The following is an 18388-nucleotide window of genomic DNA, read 5'->3' as shown; positions in this document are numbered from 1 at the left end:
TTCAATCATTTCTGCACCCAGCATAAAGCAAGATAGAGCGATAGATTTGTTTTTTCGAATCAGAAATAGAATTATAATTTTTAACTGAAATGTTGACTTTTTTTATGATTATGACATTAGAATACAACTACAAGAATTTGATTGGTTTTTCTGAATGTCAGTAAAATCCAATGGTAGCAGTTAGCAAACAGTTAGTAAACAAGTTCGACTCTAACCGGTTCTTCCAAAGGAAATGGTGAAAACTGATTAAAGGTAACGGGCTCTCATCCGGGGAGGGGAGACCGATGTAGATGAAGAAGAGATCGTGAAAATTACGATGGCATTTGACGACTCATTTCCGTGAACGTCCTTATGTTCAGTTGCAAGGAACAATTCCAATTTATGGTTTTCTAATTTTCTTTCCATTTTCTTTAAATGACACATTTACCGAAGAAAGAGGAAATATCGGAATAAAATTGGTTATTATGAAGACTTCTTTAGATATTTTCCGTTCACTGACAAATTTCCAACCGCGAACACAAATTCGTTAAGTTTCCTTTTATAGGTGAATCTTACTCTGTCTACAGTGTAAGCCACTGATCTCCATGGGACACAAATGCTTTTTCGTTAGTACGGATGCGCATGACCCAAAAAGTTACTGTTTTTTATAACTGCAAAGGGTTAAAGAATTTCTTCTGTGTTTGGTACGTCGTTAAAAGGGGCGGTGGAGTCTTTTTTACAACAAAAGTGAATGGATTTACTGATTCATGTGCGTGAAGATGTTTTATTTGCTGGCCAGCTGGTTTACACTTTATCATTATCTTACAGGCTACTCAGTCACTTTAAAAAGATCTGCCCTATATTTACATTTCCTTATGCATGATCTTCTTATCAAAATTATAATCGTTCGAATGTTATAGGTAGTGATACAACATACGAGAAGCAATCTCCACCAATCACTGCAATTGCAACTTTTTTTTCTTGCCTTCATCGGGTAAAAGACTGAAGCCTGCCGCGGCCCTAATTTCGCTACTGAGTAAAAATTCTCTTAAGATTAACTATGGCATGCAGTGTCTAAAGTTTTGTCTCCTACATTGTGCGCTTAGCCAATTGGAAAGGCAAAATTGCCACAATCGCAGCACGACCTAATCTGGTAATTAATCGTATCGTATTTTTCCTTATAGACATCCATTCCAAGATCTTCGCTCAGGTCGTCATCTCGCTCAAACTCTTCGGTATTTTTAAGAAAGGTAAACACGAGAAACTTTTGGATGCAACGCCCCCGACGAAGGTGGCAGTAGCCGTCATTATCGCCACAAAGTACCTCGTTGATGAAAGGCGGGAAAATATTGGCGGGAAGATGAGTTGTTGCAGAGCATTCCGTGCACATGCGCAGGAGGGGAGTTCCATCCAAGAAAGAGCCACGCCCCCAGCAGCCTCGTTTAAGGGTGGTACCAGGTAAAGTAACCATGCGTTTTTGTCGTTTTGGTCGTACAGGCCGTGATGAATTCCTTGGTAAGAGCTTGGCGTTTTGTGAAAGGTCGGTGAAGTTACATACAGCTTCTCTGTTAATGCCCACATACCTTGGGTTATACCCTCCAACATCTTTGAGCATCTGTAACAACTGGGATTCATTAAGACGTACGCAAAGTGGACGTCTAAACTTCCTGAAACGGTAATAATAGCGAGGTAACTTGGGTACCTTGTCCACGATACGAGAGCATTTTTCCTTCGGAATTTGGGCCACTGGACGGCGAGTAGTGGGAACCACGACTTGGCGGGTAATTGGTTTAGGAGTGAAAGGCCGGCGAACGCGGCTCCAGCCGAGACGATTTTCTGAAGATGGGCGGAGGAGTCCAGACACAAGGAAGGGAAAGAGTCCAAAGCAGAGCACCTGAGAAAAATGCAGTGGAACAAAATATTGCTATAGTTACTGTTGCCTAACTCGGTCTTATTATCATTATTATTACGGTGGAACCCCGCCTTAAGGCTACCTCGGTAATACGGTCACCTCGTCATTAGACTTATTACGGCCACTTTTTTTCGGCCTGGCAAAACGGTCATAGATTTCCGTATTGAAAACCTCCGTTAATGCAGTCACCCGTTAATACGGCCAACGGCCACATTTCAAATCCGTTAATGCGGCCACTTGTTGGAAATTTAGAAAATTAAAATACCTGTGACATGTCAATTTTATTGACCTGCTGGTACTCTGAGCCTGTTCTTGTACTGTTTTTAGACTACAGTATACACACATAAAGTGCACTTGTTGCAACTTTATAGCCGAATTTTAAAAGTGTTTTATGTACTGCAGGAAATAAGTAATTTTTTCAATTACTGTACGCGATATCCACATTTCGGTTGTTTATTAATGAGAACCGTTGTTCAAGAAATGCGAATGCGATGCACGGTTTATTTGTCATTACGGCCCTCAAGTCATGAAATTTGAGCCCTCCCCGATAATACGGCTAACTGTTTTTGACCGATTGGTGACCGTATTAATGGGGTTCCACTCTAATATAACTATTATTATTATTATCATTATCATTATTATTTTTTTTTTTTTTTTAATTATTTCTTTCTTTTTTTTTTTTTTAGAAAAGCATCAAAAAGTTAATAAAAAAATAAAACTATCTAAAAATAATTATTATTAATTAATATTATTATTATTATTATTTTTTTTTTTCTAATCCAGTCCAAGTGCCTATATGTTCTGCGTAAGAAAGAAAAATATCTTAACTTGATCAATGAAATGAGTACAAATTACATATGTGTGAGATTTGTAAATCTCTCCATGAGTTCCCTTGGCGCTTACTCCGATGAATGCTCCACGTTCTTATTATTATTACTATTATTATTATTATTATTATTATTATTATTATTATTATTATTATTATTATTATTATTATTATTATTATTATTATTACCCACGACCCTCCGGATGCGGTAGAAGTCGCTTTGACCACAGAGCTATGGACAACTCACATGGCGAGCAGGTTTTGGGGTAGCCACAGGAGTTCGCAACTCGCTAGTACGCTGGACTAAAGCAAAGCAACACACTGACTTACTTGCATCACGCAAGTAACTTTGCATAGAATCTAGAACTTGCATAGGATGTATCTATAAACCCTTATCAGGAGGGGAAAATTTTTTCTTGGCTTCTCTGCACTTTTGCATTATATTACTGACAATTTTTCAGTTTCAGAGTGGGTCTATTGAACGCTCTACAGAACAAACAGTCGACTTTAAACGTTATACTTTTAAAGAAATTTTATCACATGCTCATTGTGTTCCAAATATACAGATTTTGGAATTAGCCTGAGAAAACAGCTGACATATCGCGTCTCCGCTACTCGTTTTCCCGCAAAATGACGTCTGTAGTACTGATGGCCCAGCACGCCACACTACCCAGATGTGGTTGGTGCTTCTGATGGGATGAAGCAAATTTTCAGCCAAAAATCAGGAGGACTACCCAGATCTGGGTAGTGTCACGTAATCAGTATGAAATTTCTTCACTCGTTCATCAGACGTCACGGTGGCTTTGCTAAATGTCGGCTCTTTTCTCAGGCTAATTTTTGAACATGCGGATGAATACTCGGACCTTTCTGTAAGTCGTTTTGTGGGATCTTTTCTTTGGCAGACCAGCACATGTAGCTAAAAGTTAAAACAGCTTACTTTTATTGTGAGCTCCATGATGTCTTCTGTAGCCTCTCTTTCCCAAGACTGTAGCTGGTAATGATTGCGAAGACGCTACTGCCACTGCCAAAAAAGGAAAAAATGTTCAGTTTATAGAATTGTAGTGACACAAATTCATTGCTGCCCGTCATGAAAGTAATCTTGCCATATAAATTCCCTTATCACGGAAACTTCTCGTCCAAAAGCCAAAAACCGCGCATAAAACCATAATTTTGTTGCTACTGAACTAGCTTCGTGTTATATGGTTACATGTCATGTGCACCAATATGGCGCCAAATTAAAAGGCAATCACGTGACTGAAAACAATCTTTAAGACTGGCAAAATTTTTCCCGAGTAGTACGAGTTAAAGAAAAGGAATAGTTCATAAATTGCTCATTACCATTTACGCACTTGATCTTTTGACTTCCAAACCACAGTACATTTAAAATATCGATGACACATTTAAGTTACAAAATAGTGTTATGTAAACCGCGGAAAGTATATTTCGAGAACAAAGGGGTAAAAACACTTTTCTTTCGAATAATTCAGATGATTCTGACCTCTGTCCTCAAGCACTTTAGGATGCGCTATTTTTGTGAAAAAATACAACAAAAGAGAACAAAACAAAACCAAAAATAACTATCATATTTGTTAATTATTTAATTCAAAGTTTAGATCAGAAAGTGCCCTAATCATACCGTTCCTCTGCTGCAGCTATTTTAGTTTGACACTTAAATAAATTAACACTTCAGTTCCACAGACGCTTCAGGCTTCTCCTTTTAACTCTGGGTATTTTTCTGATTATTCTGAATTGGTGTTAGCCACCTTTTCGATTATCGATTGACATATATTATTGTAGGTGCTTGTTGATTTTTTTTGTCCAAAATTACGATGTCTGTGGTGCTCAATCAGTTTGAAACATTCAACACATCTATATCTGAGCCCGATATATTTTCGTTAACACAACCACCATTTTTTTCCAAAACTGTTAGGTTCTGCACGAAACTGTGCCTATAATTCCTCAACCTTCTAGGGCTAAATAATTCTGTACGCGAAATATATAATATATACTTACAACAGAAGTAAGAAGTCGATTTCAATTAAAGAACTGGCAAAAAATAGAGGTTTCTTAGCCGGAAATGGCTTCGGAGGCTTTTAAAAAAGCTTAGAATAAAATTGAGTTCTCTTTGTGTCAGTAAAATTCAATATGGCCTTCAAGTGCTCTTGAACGAATGTGGTCGTGGACAAAGTCACGTTCCTATAGCTAGAAATGAAAATGAAAAGTTTGGCAACGTCTTAAACTATGAAATTTATGAATGTTTTTCTCAGTCTCTGATAAATAAGGTAAAAGCTCTCACTATTTAGTCACTTTCGATTTTAGTACGATTTCGTCAATAACCGTAGAGAATTGTACAGCCAAAAAATTAACCAGGCAAGCGGCACAACCACAAAATATGGAATACTGGCGTTGAATATAAATTATGCAGAAACATCAGTGAAATTGAATTTTTTGCCCTTGAAACAGTGAGTCTTAATATTTATCGTTTTATATTAGGGCATTTCCGATCCATTTCCCTCATTTTATCCGGTCGAGGCTAAGTGCAGGACCTTTCATGTGAAAATAAAAAGTCTTTCATGCCATAGCCAAAAACTTGATATTCGTACTGAACCTCGTTTTAAGAAAGACGTTGTTAGCGTGGCCTAGTTTTATATTAATCATGTGCTATGTAACTGTCTAACTTCCACAACTACAACCGCAAAGTTCACTACTATGTAGATTTTAAAGGTAATAAAGGTAATTGAAACGCAATACTTTTCCTTACTACTGTATTTCACGCTTGTAATACGTTGATTTAATATGAAACTTTTTGAACACTTATGTCTGTTTCTTGACTACAATTTTCTCACACACGCTTACTCAATATTATAGTGACAGACCATCTTGTTTTCAGGTGGAGTTTTCAGAGATATGTCAGGGACACCGAACGTCAGCTGATTTTCGGAAAATATCTGTTCGGAAGACCATTTGAGATCTAGAAAATTCGGAACATCTGTTGTAAAATTTCTTTCTTGCCTACCTCTCCTAGGATTTTCGAACCTCTAAAAAATGGTATAATTGCCCATTTTTAACGGATTTTTACCCTAAAAAGGTCACTTAAATTTTTCAGGAGCCTTTTTTCTGGCTGAAATTTTCGAAAAGGTAAGTTTTGATCCCTACAATTTTCGGATCACTAGTGAAGACTTTCAGCTAGGAAATCCTAACAGATGAAAAATTTTGGGGGGGGGGGGATAAATATATGCCTATATCTAACCGTTTAAGTACTAAAATACGTTTAACAATGCTATGTTTAAGTGGTTTTGAGGTATATTCTCGTTGGATGCCCCCGTGGTATGTTTTGCTCGTGATATAATGGTAAAGTAAGTTGATGGAAGAGATTTTCTAAGGAAAAAAAACAACATATGGACACTGGATGTACGGGTTGGAGTCGGCTACGTCATATTCAATCGAACTGATGTTCGAGAATTTTGAAGTACTGCGAGTTTTCAACAAGCCCTTTAACTGAAAATAACAGCCAGGGAAACTAACTGCAGGGAGGACAAAACTGAACATTTTAAGCTAGCCTGTCCCGGGTCCTAAGCTATCTTACCTTTCTTCGTTTTTTCTCTGTGGCTTCTTGTGCCTCACCGTCCAAATGAAGTTATATTCTCAGCAAAGGAATTTCAATTTAAACCCTCAAGGCGGAAAATTCTAACATTTGATGATGTAAGAGTTTGGAACAAATGCTTTTCGTTTTCTCGTGATAATTGTTATTGTTGAATTTTATCCGCATACAGTAATATAATGTTAACCTCAATTTTCTTCGCTCTAGCAAGCACACTCTGCCTGCAGGAAATTCGTATAAAAAATTCAGTATTAGTCAGCAAAATCAACGAAATTCTTATTTAGGTTATTGTATTTTCAGGAAGTACAGTACGCTAAAAAATTCTAAAATTAAGTTGATCATTCGGCCTTTTAGACATTACTTTAGCCTTAATCAACATTCTAAAGAAATATGCGTACGTGGTGTTGGATTGGATTCAATGCGTTTCCGCTATCGATAAAACTTGTGATGAAGACAGCGTAGCCTGAGAAAACAGCCGACATTTGGCGACGCTACCTGACTGGTTTCCGTCGTCAATCTACGACAGTACTGTAGCGCCATCCTTCGCCATTATAAGAATAATTTTTTTACAAGTCATACAGCTGACAGTGGAAAGCCGTTTGTTTTGCTAGGCTTCTTCTTTAGGATCTAAAAGTTAAAAGTATTCTTAAAGTTCAGCCATACATGTTTGATAAAAATGTTCATTAAAAATAATGAATAAATCATGAATTCTTACAAAAAAAGGAATTGGAATTTCAGAAGTGGATTGTCAGCTTTTTGATGTTTCATGTCAGCTAAGCATTTTTCATTCATGAGGGTAAATCAAAGCATCACTTATTTAAAAGCAACTTGATTAGTCTCAAAAATACCTGGAAAAGGAAAGATGCGTGTACAGGAGCCGATTACTTGGCGCATGTATTAAATGAAAATTTTGAAGGCGAAAGGAAGCTACGTAATAATAGTTTTTCAATTCAATAAAACTATAATTACTTTTTTCCTCGAGTAACGCCTACCAAAACCGCCAGCCTTTTGTTATCCCCCATGCATACGTTCTCATTGTTCTTTTTAAAATCTATTCATATATTTCACATACTAAATAGTTCGCATTTTACCTTTATTAAATAGTTGCTCAATGAAATTAAATCATAACTAATGTTTCAGTTAACAGTTTATTAGCAATCCTCGTTCATTTACTTGAAGCAATCTTGCAATATGTCTTTCTTTCGAAGTTTAAAAAAAACGTCTCCTAATATTCGCGTCATGATGATGACCGAGTGCTTCCGCATACAAACTATTAGTCCCTTATAGAGACAATAAAGGGCTGCTCATTGTCACTAAGATTTCCTGCTAAATAAAATTTTCCTACGTCACAGCTGTACATTAATTTACGTCTGAAATTAAGAGAAGTTAACACGAGGAGAAAGAGACTAAATGCCACAGAAATTATTTATAAGTACTAATACTCTGACGGCAGAGGTCAGGGCGGTGGCGACTCTCTTTTAGTAGCCTGCGAACCGCAGACGTATTTCCGGTCGTCGCTTCTCTAAACTAAAGCCGAAAACACCGGATGCTTTCGCAGGCTATCTCTTTAGGGGCCTGTGAGGAAAAGCTCTCCCAGAAATGGACATCATTTTCAGGTTTCAAGTATATAAAACAGTGATAAAAGGCTAAGGATCTCAAAAGTTGAAGAATGGGGAGGCAAATCTCTCATTTTGGTAGTTTTGTTTTGCCATATCGTAAAGCGAATAAGTAAAGTGTTACGTTTTGTCTGTTAACATCTCTTCCTGTAATTGTTTTTGTTATATTCCTAGACTTTCACTCAACTAAACACTGCCATTGGTTGATTCTTGGTCACGTGACCTTGACTAAAATCAAATGTATCCCGATCGTGATACATTAAGCAATGTACCCCGCTCGGGCTACATTACAGCACGTGATCAAAGCATGGTGGAAAGTGGTGTAACAGAAGGCGGGAAAAACACTGCCAGTTTTCTTTTTCGTGAATGAACACAGCAACACAAACACGAAGCCTCAAGCTAAAAAGCAGCGATTTTTAACCCATTCGCCCCTGAACCACCTGTAACCGCACGTGCGGATCCGCGTCCTTTCTACCCTTTGTGACGTCATCAGTTTTAACGGTCAAGGACAACTTTGTCTGCTAACTTGTGCAGAGTGAAGAGATCTTTCAAACCATAACAGAATGATCACAATTCAGTCAAGGATACCGGAGAAGGAAGCAAAAAACCATGTGACATTGACCTGAAAATCTCCATGAAAATCTTGTTCCATTGCTCACCTACCTTTCCTTTCACCTAATCCTAAGATCCTAAAAGCTTTCCTAAAAACTCTTCCCACCAAAACGAAGCCTACAAAATGCCCAGCAAGAGAAAAAAATGAGGCAAGAAAAGCGAAAAAAGAAGGGAGGAGAGAAAGCGAAAAGTAAAAGTCAAGACTGCTGTGTCACTTTTAAACCCAAAAACTGTCGAAATTTTGCTTTCTGCGCATGCCCGAACTTCGCAAGCTGATATTTTGCATCTGGATCAGAAGGCCGCCAAGTGTACGACCTGTAAACCGGTTTGTGGTAAGTTTTAGCTGTTTATAGCACGACAGTGACCAGAAAACCACTCGACTAGCTTCAAAACGCGTTTCTCGGCAAAATCTCCAGGAGCGAATGGGTCAAAGTCATCCCAGTGGAGAAACTGCAGCTAGTGGAGGAAAAAGATGCAGATAATATAAGTAAAGTACTTTGTAACTCATTCATTCATTGGTTTTAAGAATTAAATTTGTGTTGTTATAAGTATCGAGTCGACTGTTTTGGTTCGCTCCGGTTATTCTTTTGTTGCTGTTGAAGTGAAAGTCTAGAAATATAACAAAACAATAAATGTCGGGTCCCTCGGGAAACCAGTTAGTTATGTTTTCCCTCGAGTCCTGATGTTTCCTGAGACAAAACATTAGAACTCTCGGGAAAACAAAACTAACTGTTTCCCTCGGGAACTGATAGTAAGTGTACAGTGTTCTCCTGTAATATATATCGTTCATTATCTTCGTTCCAAGGGCAGGATTCTTAAGTAGAGTATATGTAACATGGGCACCATTTTTGAATTGAAAAACTGCAGCGCTTTACTTGACAGAGGCAGAGCCTCTTCAAAGACACCATTCATACAGGGGGGAGGGGGGGGGGTTGGGTAACCTCCCTGTATAAAACTTTGTTCAGTATCCCTAGGTATGCTCTTCACCTCAAGAGTATCTCCACTTCACGGCAAGGTTATACTGTTTGTTAATTACAAACAAATACAAACGCAAAGCTAGTAAATATACTCAAAACAGACGTCTTGTCTTGGTTATTTTACGTGACAAGAGAGAATAATGCTCTCTTGACCTCATCAATGGCAATCACATAACCATATGTCATGAAGTACTTTTTCCGTCTATCTTGAATTTCAAAAGTTAATATTTAACATATTGTTTTGAATTTGAATAAAACACTGCTCAATCATCGTCATCACCGGAAGCAATTTTGTTATATATAGCTGAGTACATCCCACATTCGCAACAGGATCTAATTTCCTGCGTGTACTGTTCCCAGACTTCCTTGTAAATTGTTTTTCCGGTTAACGCACTCTGAGAGGCGTCAAACCTGAACGTCCCGGTTGCCCGCAAAAACGGGAACTTAAGGCTTCGCTGTAAGCACATTCCCATTTTAGCAGCACACTGTTTGTCACTGTCGTGGCAAACAACTTCGTTGATGTAAGTAGGAAACCGGTCATTTCCGAGATGAGTTGTGGCGGCGCATTCAGTGCAAAGACGGTGTTCATCTGTGCCATCAATTACTGTACCTCTGCCCTGACACCCACGATAAATTGTGCCTTGAGACGTGGGGAGCGTCCTCTTGCGACGCTTTAGTTCAGAATTGGCAAGGAGTTGTTCAGGCTGGGATTCTGTTTCTCTGCTGTCAGATTGCAGTGAAGAGTTCCGTGTTGGTGGCCGTGTTACTATTGGGTTCCTGATGGCAGCTAAATCTTCAAATCCGCAAGCATCGATAACTCTTACACCCATGTATCGTTTGATAAAACCACCAACCCCGCTCAATTCTTGCAGCAGCTCTGTAACATTCTTACGCACACAGACAACAGGACCTTTCCCGTCCTGTATTCGACTAACTATTGTCATACTTAGGCACATCTCTGGTCCTGGTCTTTTTGTCGTTGGCGTGGCTTTTGTTGTCGGTGGGAGTGTTGGAGGTGTCATTTTCCACCCCCATCTCGGGTAAACTGGATTGTTATTTCTCCTTAACCAATGTTTGGGTTCTTCCCATCTCTTTTTAGGGACAGAAGCCGTGAGGCCTAATTGCGCCACGGCGCAGAGAAAGGCTACTTTGAGAGCAAGTACTGCAATCAACTTCTGTTGAAGAAAACGATATTGGGTAAGTAAAACCTGTCTCATGGTTAAACATATTTCTAGAGAATGCAAGATTTTTGCCAAGTCTAACGTAGCTGCGCAAATCGTTGACTTTTCGTTTTGAATTTTCAGTTTTTTCCCGTTGTTTTGGAGTTTTACACATTCCTTAGACGCCAAGTAAATACGTGAAACTACATGTAAAGCAAGCGGAATATGGAATTATTTTTAGATCAGGGGCACCCAACGGGAATATAGTTTAAAACCACTTAAACATAGCATTGCTGAACGTATTTTAGTATTTAAACGGTAGATATAGGCATATTTTCATCCCCTAAAAATTTTTCATCTGCTCGGATTTCCTAGCTGAAAGTCTAGTGATCCGAAAATTATAGGGATCAAAACTTACCTTTTCGAAAATTTCGGTCAGAAAAAAGGCTCCCGAACGATTCTAGGTGACCTTTTAAGGGTAAAAATCCGTTAAAAATGGGCAGTTATACCATTTTTTAGATGTGCGAAAATCCTAGGAGAGGCAGGCAAGCAAGAAATTTTACAACAAATGTTCCGAAAATTCTAGATCTCAAATCGTCTTCCGAACACATACTTTCCAAAAATTGTCGTTGGGTGCCCCTGTTAGATGAAGGCAAAATCTAGGTTACAATTTTTAGCCGACGTGACTATTCAAGACACTGGCTAAGTGAATCGAAGAGACACGAGATACGGAAATAGTAAATGATAAGATGATCTGAAGTGCAGTTACGTATATGCATAATATTTTTAGCGGGTGGCTAACGGGGGAAGCTCGCTTTAAAACTAAGCAATGTAAAGATATCAAATTCTTGCTTGCAAAGGTATTGTTGATGAAAGCCACTTGCTACAATTGTTGCACAAAGAGGCTTGAGTCGACACTGGGTCATTAATCAGAAAAAAATATCAGAGTCTCATCGAATCTCGCAAGCTTTAACGTGATAAATTTGAAAATTTTATCCGTCTCTTCGATGAACACGTGCACTCTGAGAGGCCAGCGGCACAAACCCAGCAAAAGTCAACCCAAGTAAGCCTCCCTCGACCGTCCCCCTCCCCCCCCCCCCCCACCGGGATACGAGATGCTGTTTGCCCAAGAATTTCGCCCAAACTGTGCAATGGATTGTTGCAATGGCGTCCACATATTAATTACTACAGATAACTGTTTTATTGTAGCTAACAATTCAATTGTTTTTCAAACTGGACTACGACTCTTGCGTCGGTTCTACAAACCTGCATTGAGAGAAGAGAGAAGAAGCAATCCAAAGCACGATCCTAAGAGAGAAAGAAAAAAGCATCTCAAAGGGTGCATTTGTGGAGCTCAGAGTCTTTTTTGAGAGTAAAATCACTTAATTGTAACTGTAGTATTTTGCCATTTGGACCCCGACTGCAGTGAACGGATTTTTAATTTTTTAATTTTTTTTGCTTTAAACATTTGATCAACAAAAAAAATATATTTGTAAGTGATCTTACGTTTGCAATGGTAGTTATATTTTGGGAGCGGAAAATTTCACATTGCTTTTGCCATAATCGTTTATGCTCGACAGTTCCGTTTTCTGTACTGATTTGGCCGGCCACTTTTGCCAAAATATTAGGAACACAAAGGCCACAAAGGAAAAAATTGGACACCAACTGCTTCAACTTTTCAGGCTTCTTTACGCAATTGCGTAAATTGTGTTCACTACTGCGAGCTCGAGGATCACCCTTCATTTGATTTCATTTCCGCAGTTCTTATATGATTTATTCATATTCATTTGTCACACATTAATCTCTTTCACGGGAACATATATGGAGTCAACACATAATTGACCGGCTCCCAACATCAGTGGCTGTATAGCTTAGTTGGTCAGAGCATCGCACTGGTATCGAGAGGTCACGGGTTTAAATCTCGTTAAATTGAAGTCCTGAATCTTAATCAATTCCATAAGTTGCGCTCACAACTGCGAGGATCATTCTTCATTTGATTTCAACCAAATGAATATTCTTGAGCGTCCATGTCATTTCGACTGAGAAGGGGCGCAATTTTATGACGTTGTGTATGGTTTCTCAATAAGAGTTCTCTGTTAGCCCCGGTACTAAAACCATAATGGACTTTTTACATAGAGGGAGGAAGATCCCTAAAGGCGGAACAACTTTTTGTTGGGTTTACAATAAAGAGTTTTTATGTCTGTGTGATGCCCAAGTAGAGAAGGACTGAAAAGGAATTAAAAATGAAGGGTGACAAAAAGTACAATTAGGGCCTTTCTATGCTAACACCAAACGAGGTTTTTGGCCTTCATTGCCTTGATTAGCTACTGAACGACCCGCCGCCAATTTTGTTTGGTACTAGGAAGACGTGATCCTAGCGCTAGGGTTAAGTACAAAGGATGTGATCCGCCTTCTACGATCCGCCCCTCTATGTAAACAGCCCCGGAGACATATGGTGAGAAGTTTCTAAGCGTCGAGTCGACTACCGATAGATACCGTAAAATTCCGAATTAAGCACCGGGGCTTACATTTTTCAAAGGCCCTTTTTATATATATTCGGAGGGGCTTATCTTTGGAGGGTAATTTGCTTTTCAAAATCGATTGGGCTAGCATTATAGTTGGAAGGAAATTTACAGTTTTTGCTTTCTTTTACTTGGTATTTGAGGGCAATTTCCAAGTACAAGCGCCCGGAGGGCTGATATTAAGAGGGGCGATTTAACCGAGGGTTTTTCTGCGTTACGAGTTTGGGGGGCTTATTTTCGGAATTTTGCGGTAGTTTAAGATGCCACGACGGCGGCGACAAAGCCAATGCAAGGAGAACGTCAAAAAAGCTGTGCGTAGGTTTTAAAGTTCAGTTAAAATATCTTGGTCCGTATCAGGAGCCCTGTCCGTATCTAATGCGAAAATTACTAACAGTCTCAAAACGTCAACTGAAATTGATAAATTTAAAAAGAAAATTAGGAAAATTGACTTAGCCCGCGGTCACTTGATGAAAGATATATGAGGGTCGCAAGGGCAGGCTATGAAATCTTTCTTGCTTTGTACATATGAATTTTTAACTCATATAACTTTAGTTTATTGCTTTACATAATCTCTTTATTTCATAGTGTCCCCAATAAGCTTGTATAGCTTTAGTACCTGACACTTGAATCAAGTTCAATATCATTATTATTAAAATTATTATCATTTTAATTATAATTATTATTACTACTATTATATTATATAAGGTATATTAGTGTAATTGCGATTGGTTTTCTCTCTCAATATCCGAGTTTAAACCATGGACTCTGGGAGGCAATAGGGTTTCTATTATTATTATAAATTATTATTGAAATTCAGCCGGTCTAAAACATTTGGGTCTGCCTTGATTCGAGGCAGGTTCGGCTCATGAAAAGTTTGGCGTCTGAACCTGGCCTTAACTTCCTAAATGGAACCCAGAAATGTCTGCTCTTCGGAATCCGGGCTTAGTATTTTTATCGATCGGTCGCTTTGTTGAATGTGTTATGGACAAGAGTTATATTACCATGTTGAACGTTCTGTATTATCGTTAAGTAATTCAAAGTTATTCTATTTATTGTTATATTGTATTTAATATGAAGTAATCGGAATCTCTTAAGTACTAGGAACTTTCGAAACTATGAAAATATTCTTTTTGACCTAGTTAATGCTTTCATGATGATTTTATTAGCAAAATAATATAAATTATGTCCGTGTTTCGTTAATTCAGTACTAAAAAGGAGAAACTATTCGTCTTGTTCTTGGTGAGCCAAGATGTTGAAAAAACATTAGCATTACAGAGGAAACATAAAATAAATGACTGGAATGAAATAAACACTTAAAACTTAAAAGAAATGAAATGAATATTAAGAGAATATTAACTAAATCGAAAATGAAATTAATACAGTCGACTCTTTCTTAGCAGACACTTCTGTAAAACGGTCCCTGCCTTTCTTTAATCTCTTTATTTGACTCTCAATAAGACTTAGCCTTAGAAAACAGCCGACTTGGCGACTCTACAACTGGTTTCTCCGCCAAATGACGTCTGAGAAACGAGGGCAAAAATTCCATCATCTGATGACGCGTCACTACCCAGATCTGGGTAGTGCCTCTGATTGGTTCAATCAAATTTCCCACCCGGCACGACCAATCAGAAGCATTACCCAGATCTGGGTAGTGACGCGTCATCAGTATGGAATTTCTGCGCTCGTTTCGCAGACGTCATTTCGCGGGGAAACTAGTGGTGCCGTCGCGAAATGTCGGCCGTTTTCTAAGACTCTATGAGACAGACATCTCTCTAAGACGGAAACTTACTACCGGTCCCAATGTAAATGTGTCCTTTTTAGAGCGAGTTGACTGTATCTAACTTTTAAAAGAAACATAGTTAAATAACATCCTTAATTTATAAAATAAGTAAGATAGAAAGCGCGTTCTGATTGGTTAAAAACCAATGGTTTATTGTGCCGGTAAACTCATAGCAAACTTAAAGTTATTTTATAAAAGCAATAGATCAAACTTTCTATGAGTTTACCGAGGCGACAACCCACGCGGGATGTTGGAAGAACACTCGAAAAGCTTGAAAATCACTCGCCTTCGGTTCGATCGTGATTTACAAGCTTTTCTCGTGTTCTCCCAACATCCCGCATGGGTTATCACACCGGTAAACCCATAGAAAGTGTGGTCTATTGCTTAAGTGGTTTTTAACCAAAACATAATGAAAAAACGCATTTCCATGGGTAAGAGTGGATATACGGGAAGCATAAAACAATAAAAATCCTCATAATTAATATTAATATTATACAGATCATAGACAACCTTACCTCTAAACTAAAGTCAGCAAAAAACACTCGATGAACACTGTTTTAGAAAAATAACACTGGGCGGTTATTAAGATAAGGACACAAATGTGCTTGAGAGCAGCAACTTATATTCAATAAGCAAGTTAATGTAACAATGACCTAGGTTAACAGTTTACTTATCTATTTTTTCGCGGTAATTATATTGCAAATCGGGATTATCTTAAGAAACCCATTTCAAATATTGTAAACTTAAAATAAGTAACAAAATCTCTTACCTTACCAAATTTTGCTGTAATTTTGAAAGTCTTCTCTTTTTTTCGAAAAATCAAACCGGGTGTAACTGTTCAAATTCAGAGTACTTTTAGATGTTCGATTCGAAAATCATCGGCGCCTATTCGGCAACTAATGTGAAAGTTTATGAATGACTGTTATTTATGACAATTATAAAAGCTTAATATCCAGATATGTGTTTGGAAGATTATTGGTAGTTATAACTTGAAGTTGATGCATTAGCCATTTATAAACAAGAGTAACAATGTATATTAGTTCCAATGATGAAAAAGGACCTGTACGTCATGCGAGAAGATATTATTACCCAGGGAGTTTTGTCAAATCATAAGAAATTACACATCAACTATGTGTCAAGCGAAAAATATTTTATTGGATAGAAAACTGCATGTGCATTTTGTGTGTTCAATTCATATTATCAGGAAACATTTTGTGGAAGATTTTTACAACGTTAACTAACGTTTATAACCGCAGCTTACGGCTACCCAGTTCTTAAATAATATTCCCTTTAATCACCTGATTGAAAATTCCCGAAGTTCAACAACTCAACCCACGAAAATGGGCTTAATTCACTTAATTTTATTGCCATTACCAAATATTTTAATACACTTCATCACCACCCAATTGTTAAGCGAAAGTTAGTCAAGGTGGGCAGAGGTTACATCTGGCTTGTAATGGTGGGTGAATGGGTTAGCTTAAACCGCTGTCTAAACTTGTTTTGAGCACTGGGTTCTAGAGAAAATCTGCTCCCTAGCCGTCCATAATGTAACAAAGTTTCTTTTTCTGAAAAACTCTAGCCGGAGTTCAAAAGCGTAATTTACAATAATCGTTTCATAACATTGAATCTTTACTATAGGGTTGACAACCGACTGGGTCGTTCCATAAAAAGTCAACCGAATAGTAATTCAACTTTAGTCAACATTAATAATTACTGAACGCTTTTGTTTGTTTAAAAACATCAGTTCTATTTCATGTTTGTTACCTAACAGTTTTTATTCTTATTGAGCCTCTCTGGGACGATGACTGCTTGTGAAATGGAGGTTTCGTCAAACCTACGCATTTTTAATGACGTCACTGGTGTAAGCTTAGGATGAGGGTTTTAATCTTATTACGCAAGCAAATTTTTCAGGTAGTGCCAATGCTGATATTTGTTTATATTTGCCCTAAAGTATATTCGTCGAGAAACTGTAATGGATGTAAATATAGTAATCAAAGACTTCAGGGACTGGCACTTCTATCTTTTTGGTTATTGGTTAACCAGCCTGGAAATGTTCTGTTACTTTTCTGCAAGGAAACCTCAAGACATAAGAACCAACGCTATACATTAAAGAAGTGGTTCTACAAACTTCAAGTAAAAACACTCTCGTTGAGAACGGAGTCTAAACGTCTTTCTGAAATATTTTAAAAGTTCCACTTATTAATTACATGCGTGTTTTTCAAATCTACACATGAAAGCAACTGCAGAACGTTATTTTCAAGTGAGATGCCAAACTTCTAAATACATTTGTCGACAAAATGTTTTTGGACTAGCGAGTTTAAATTTTGTCATGCCGGTTGATTGATTGCCGGGAAAGGGGTTTCCCCTGCTTTACGTCTGTTTTCACGGAGTTTTCCGTCGGGAGATCAACGCGAATAGACTGTAGGACGCCATGGATAATATATTGTCGGAGAACTATATTCTGTTATTATATTCGTTGTCTGCAAGACAAGTACGTAAACTCAAAATTAACCCCGCCTTTTTAAAAGTTACTCGACGTATTGGTTTCGTACCCATTATTTAATCCTGTCTTGTCATCGGATCAATACAGAGTACTTCCTGAAGTCACATGAAGCCTACTATAGGTTCCAGCTTCCTTAATTCGAGGACTCGGATTTTTTACACTTGGCTGGACAATTTGAGTAACAACTGGGCGAAGTTGATAAGTAACGCTGATTTACACAACTATTAAAAATAAATGCGTCTAAGAAAAAAGAAAAGAAAAACAGTTACTATTAAATAAATATAGGTTTGTTCCTTTTATACTAGAAAAGAATGAGATTTTGAATGCCATCAACATATAAGTGTTACCAGTTGACCATTACCCTTTTATATTACGATCCCAAGTCAGCTATTCACTCAATAATAATTATATTATTGTTTTTGTTTGCATTTTCTCTTTTAGTTCGAATAGACTGATTCGAGATTGATCAACAATGACAGCAAAACAACTGACTACACAAGATTTTAATCCTTTAAATTCTCCGCTCCAAAAATCTGGGAGACTGTACCGCTTGGCCTCAATTGTCTGCTATATCATACGTTTAAGAAAGAATGGAAGTCCTGTCTTCTAACCAACCAAATGTGACCTCGCTTATATGTCGGCTATCACTGATTATATTATCTGAGATTTTGTTTCCTCTCTTTACTGTTGCCGATTATCTGAACATGACGGTGTCCAACAAGAAAGCCCTTTCTACTTTGGACACTGTACACAAATGAACTTAATGTCTTTTAGTTAATTATTGTTTATCAGTTACTTTATTTTCCTACCTACACTTGTGTAAATATCTTACATAGTGTTAAATAAAGAATTGAATTCTATTCTTGAAATTTAAAAAACGGTCAATTCCTATTTTAAGAA

At 37.8% G+C, this 18388-nt stretch overlaps 2 protein-coding genes across 3 annotated transcripts; both read right to left on the bottom strand.

The window, feature by feature from the left end:
* Positions 1-743: 743 nt before the first annotated feature.
* LOC140933933 (uncharacterized) lies at positions 744-6362 on the bottom strand. Of its 2 annotated transcripts, none has more exons than XM_073383604.1 (3): positions 6304-6362; positions 3655-3738; positions 744-1873 (listed from the first exon to the last, which is right to left on the bottom strand). In XM_073383604.1, exons 2-3 carry the CDS (start codon positions 3670-3672, stop codon positions 1082-1084), a joined length of 810 nt encoding a protein of 269 aa, XP_073239705.1. In that variant the 5' UTR covers positions 3673-3738; positions 6304-6362; the 3' UTR covers positions 744-1081. The 2 variants fall into 2 exon arrangements, with proteins under 2 accessions (XP_073239705.1, XP_073239704.1); XM_073383603.1 differs by lacking the exon at positions 6304-6362 and adding an exon at positions 4731-4852.
* Positions 6363-9486: 3124 nt separating this feature from the next.
* Positions 9487-11987, bottom strand: LOC140933932 (uncharacterized). Its single transcript, XM_073383602.1, has 2 exons — positions 11950-11987; positions 9487-10698 (listed from the first exon to the last, which is right to left on the bottom strand). The coding sequence occupies exons 1-2, from the start codon at positions 11953-11955 to the stop codon at positions 9787-9789; spliced, it is 918 nt and encodes a 305-aa protein (XP_073239703.1). The 5' UTR covers positions 11956-11987; the 3' UTR covers positions 9487-9786.
* Positions 11988-18388: the final 6401 nt, after the last annotated feature.

The sequence above is a fragment of the Porites lutea genome, chromosome 4 (genome assembly GCF_958299795.1).
Source record: "Porites lutea chromosome 4, jaPorLute2.1, whole genome shotgun sequence".
Taxonomy (NCBI): Eukaryota; Metazoa; Cnidaria; class Anthozoa; order Scleractinia; family Poritidae; genus Porites; species Porites lutea.
This window is presented reverse-complemented; position numbering and strand designations above follow the sequence as displayed.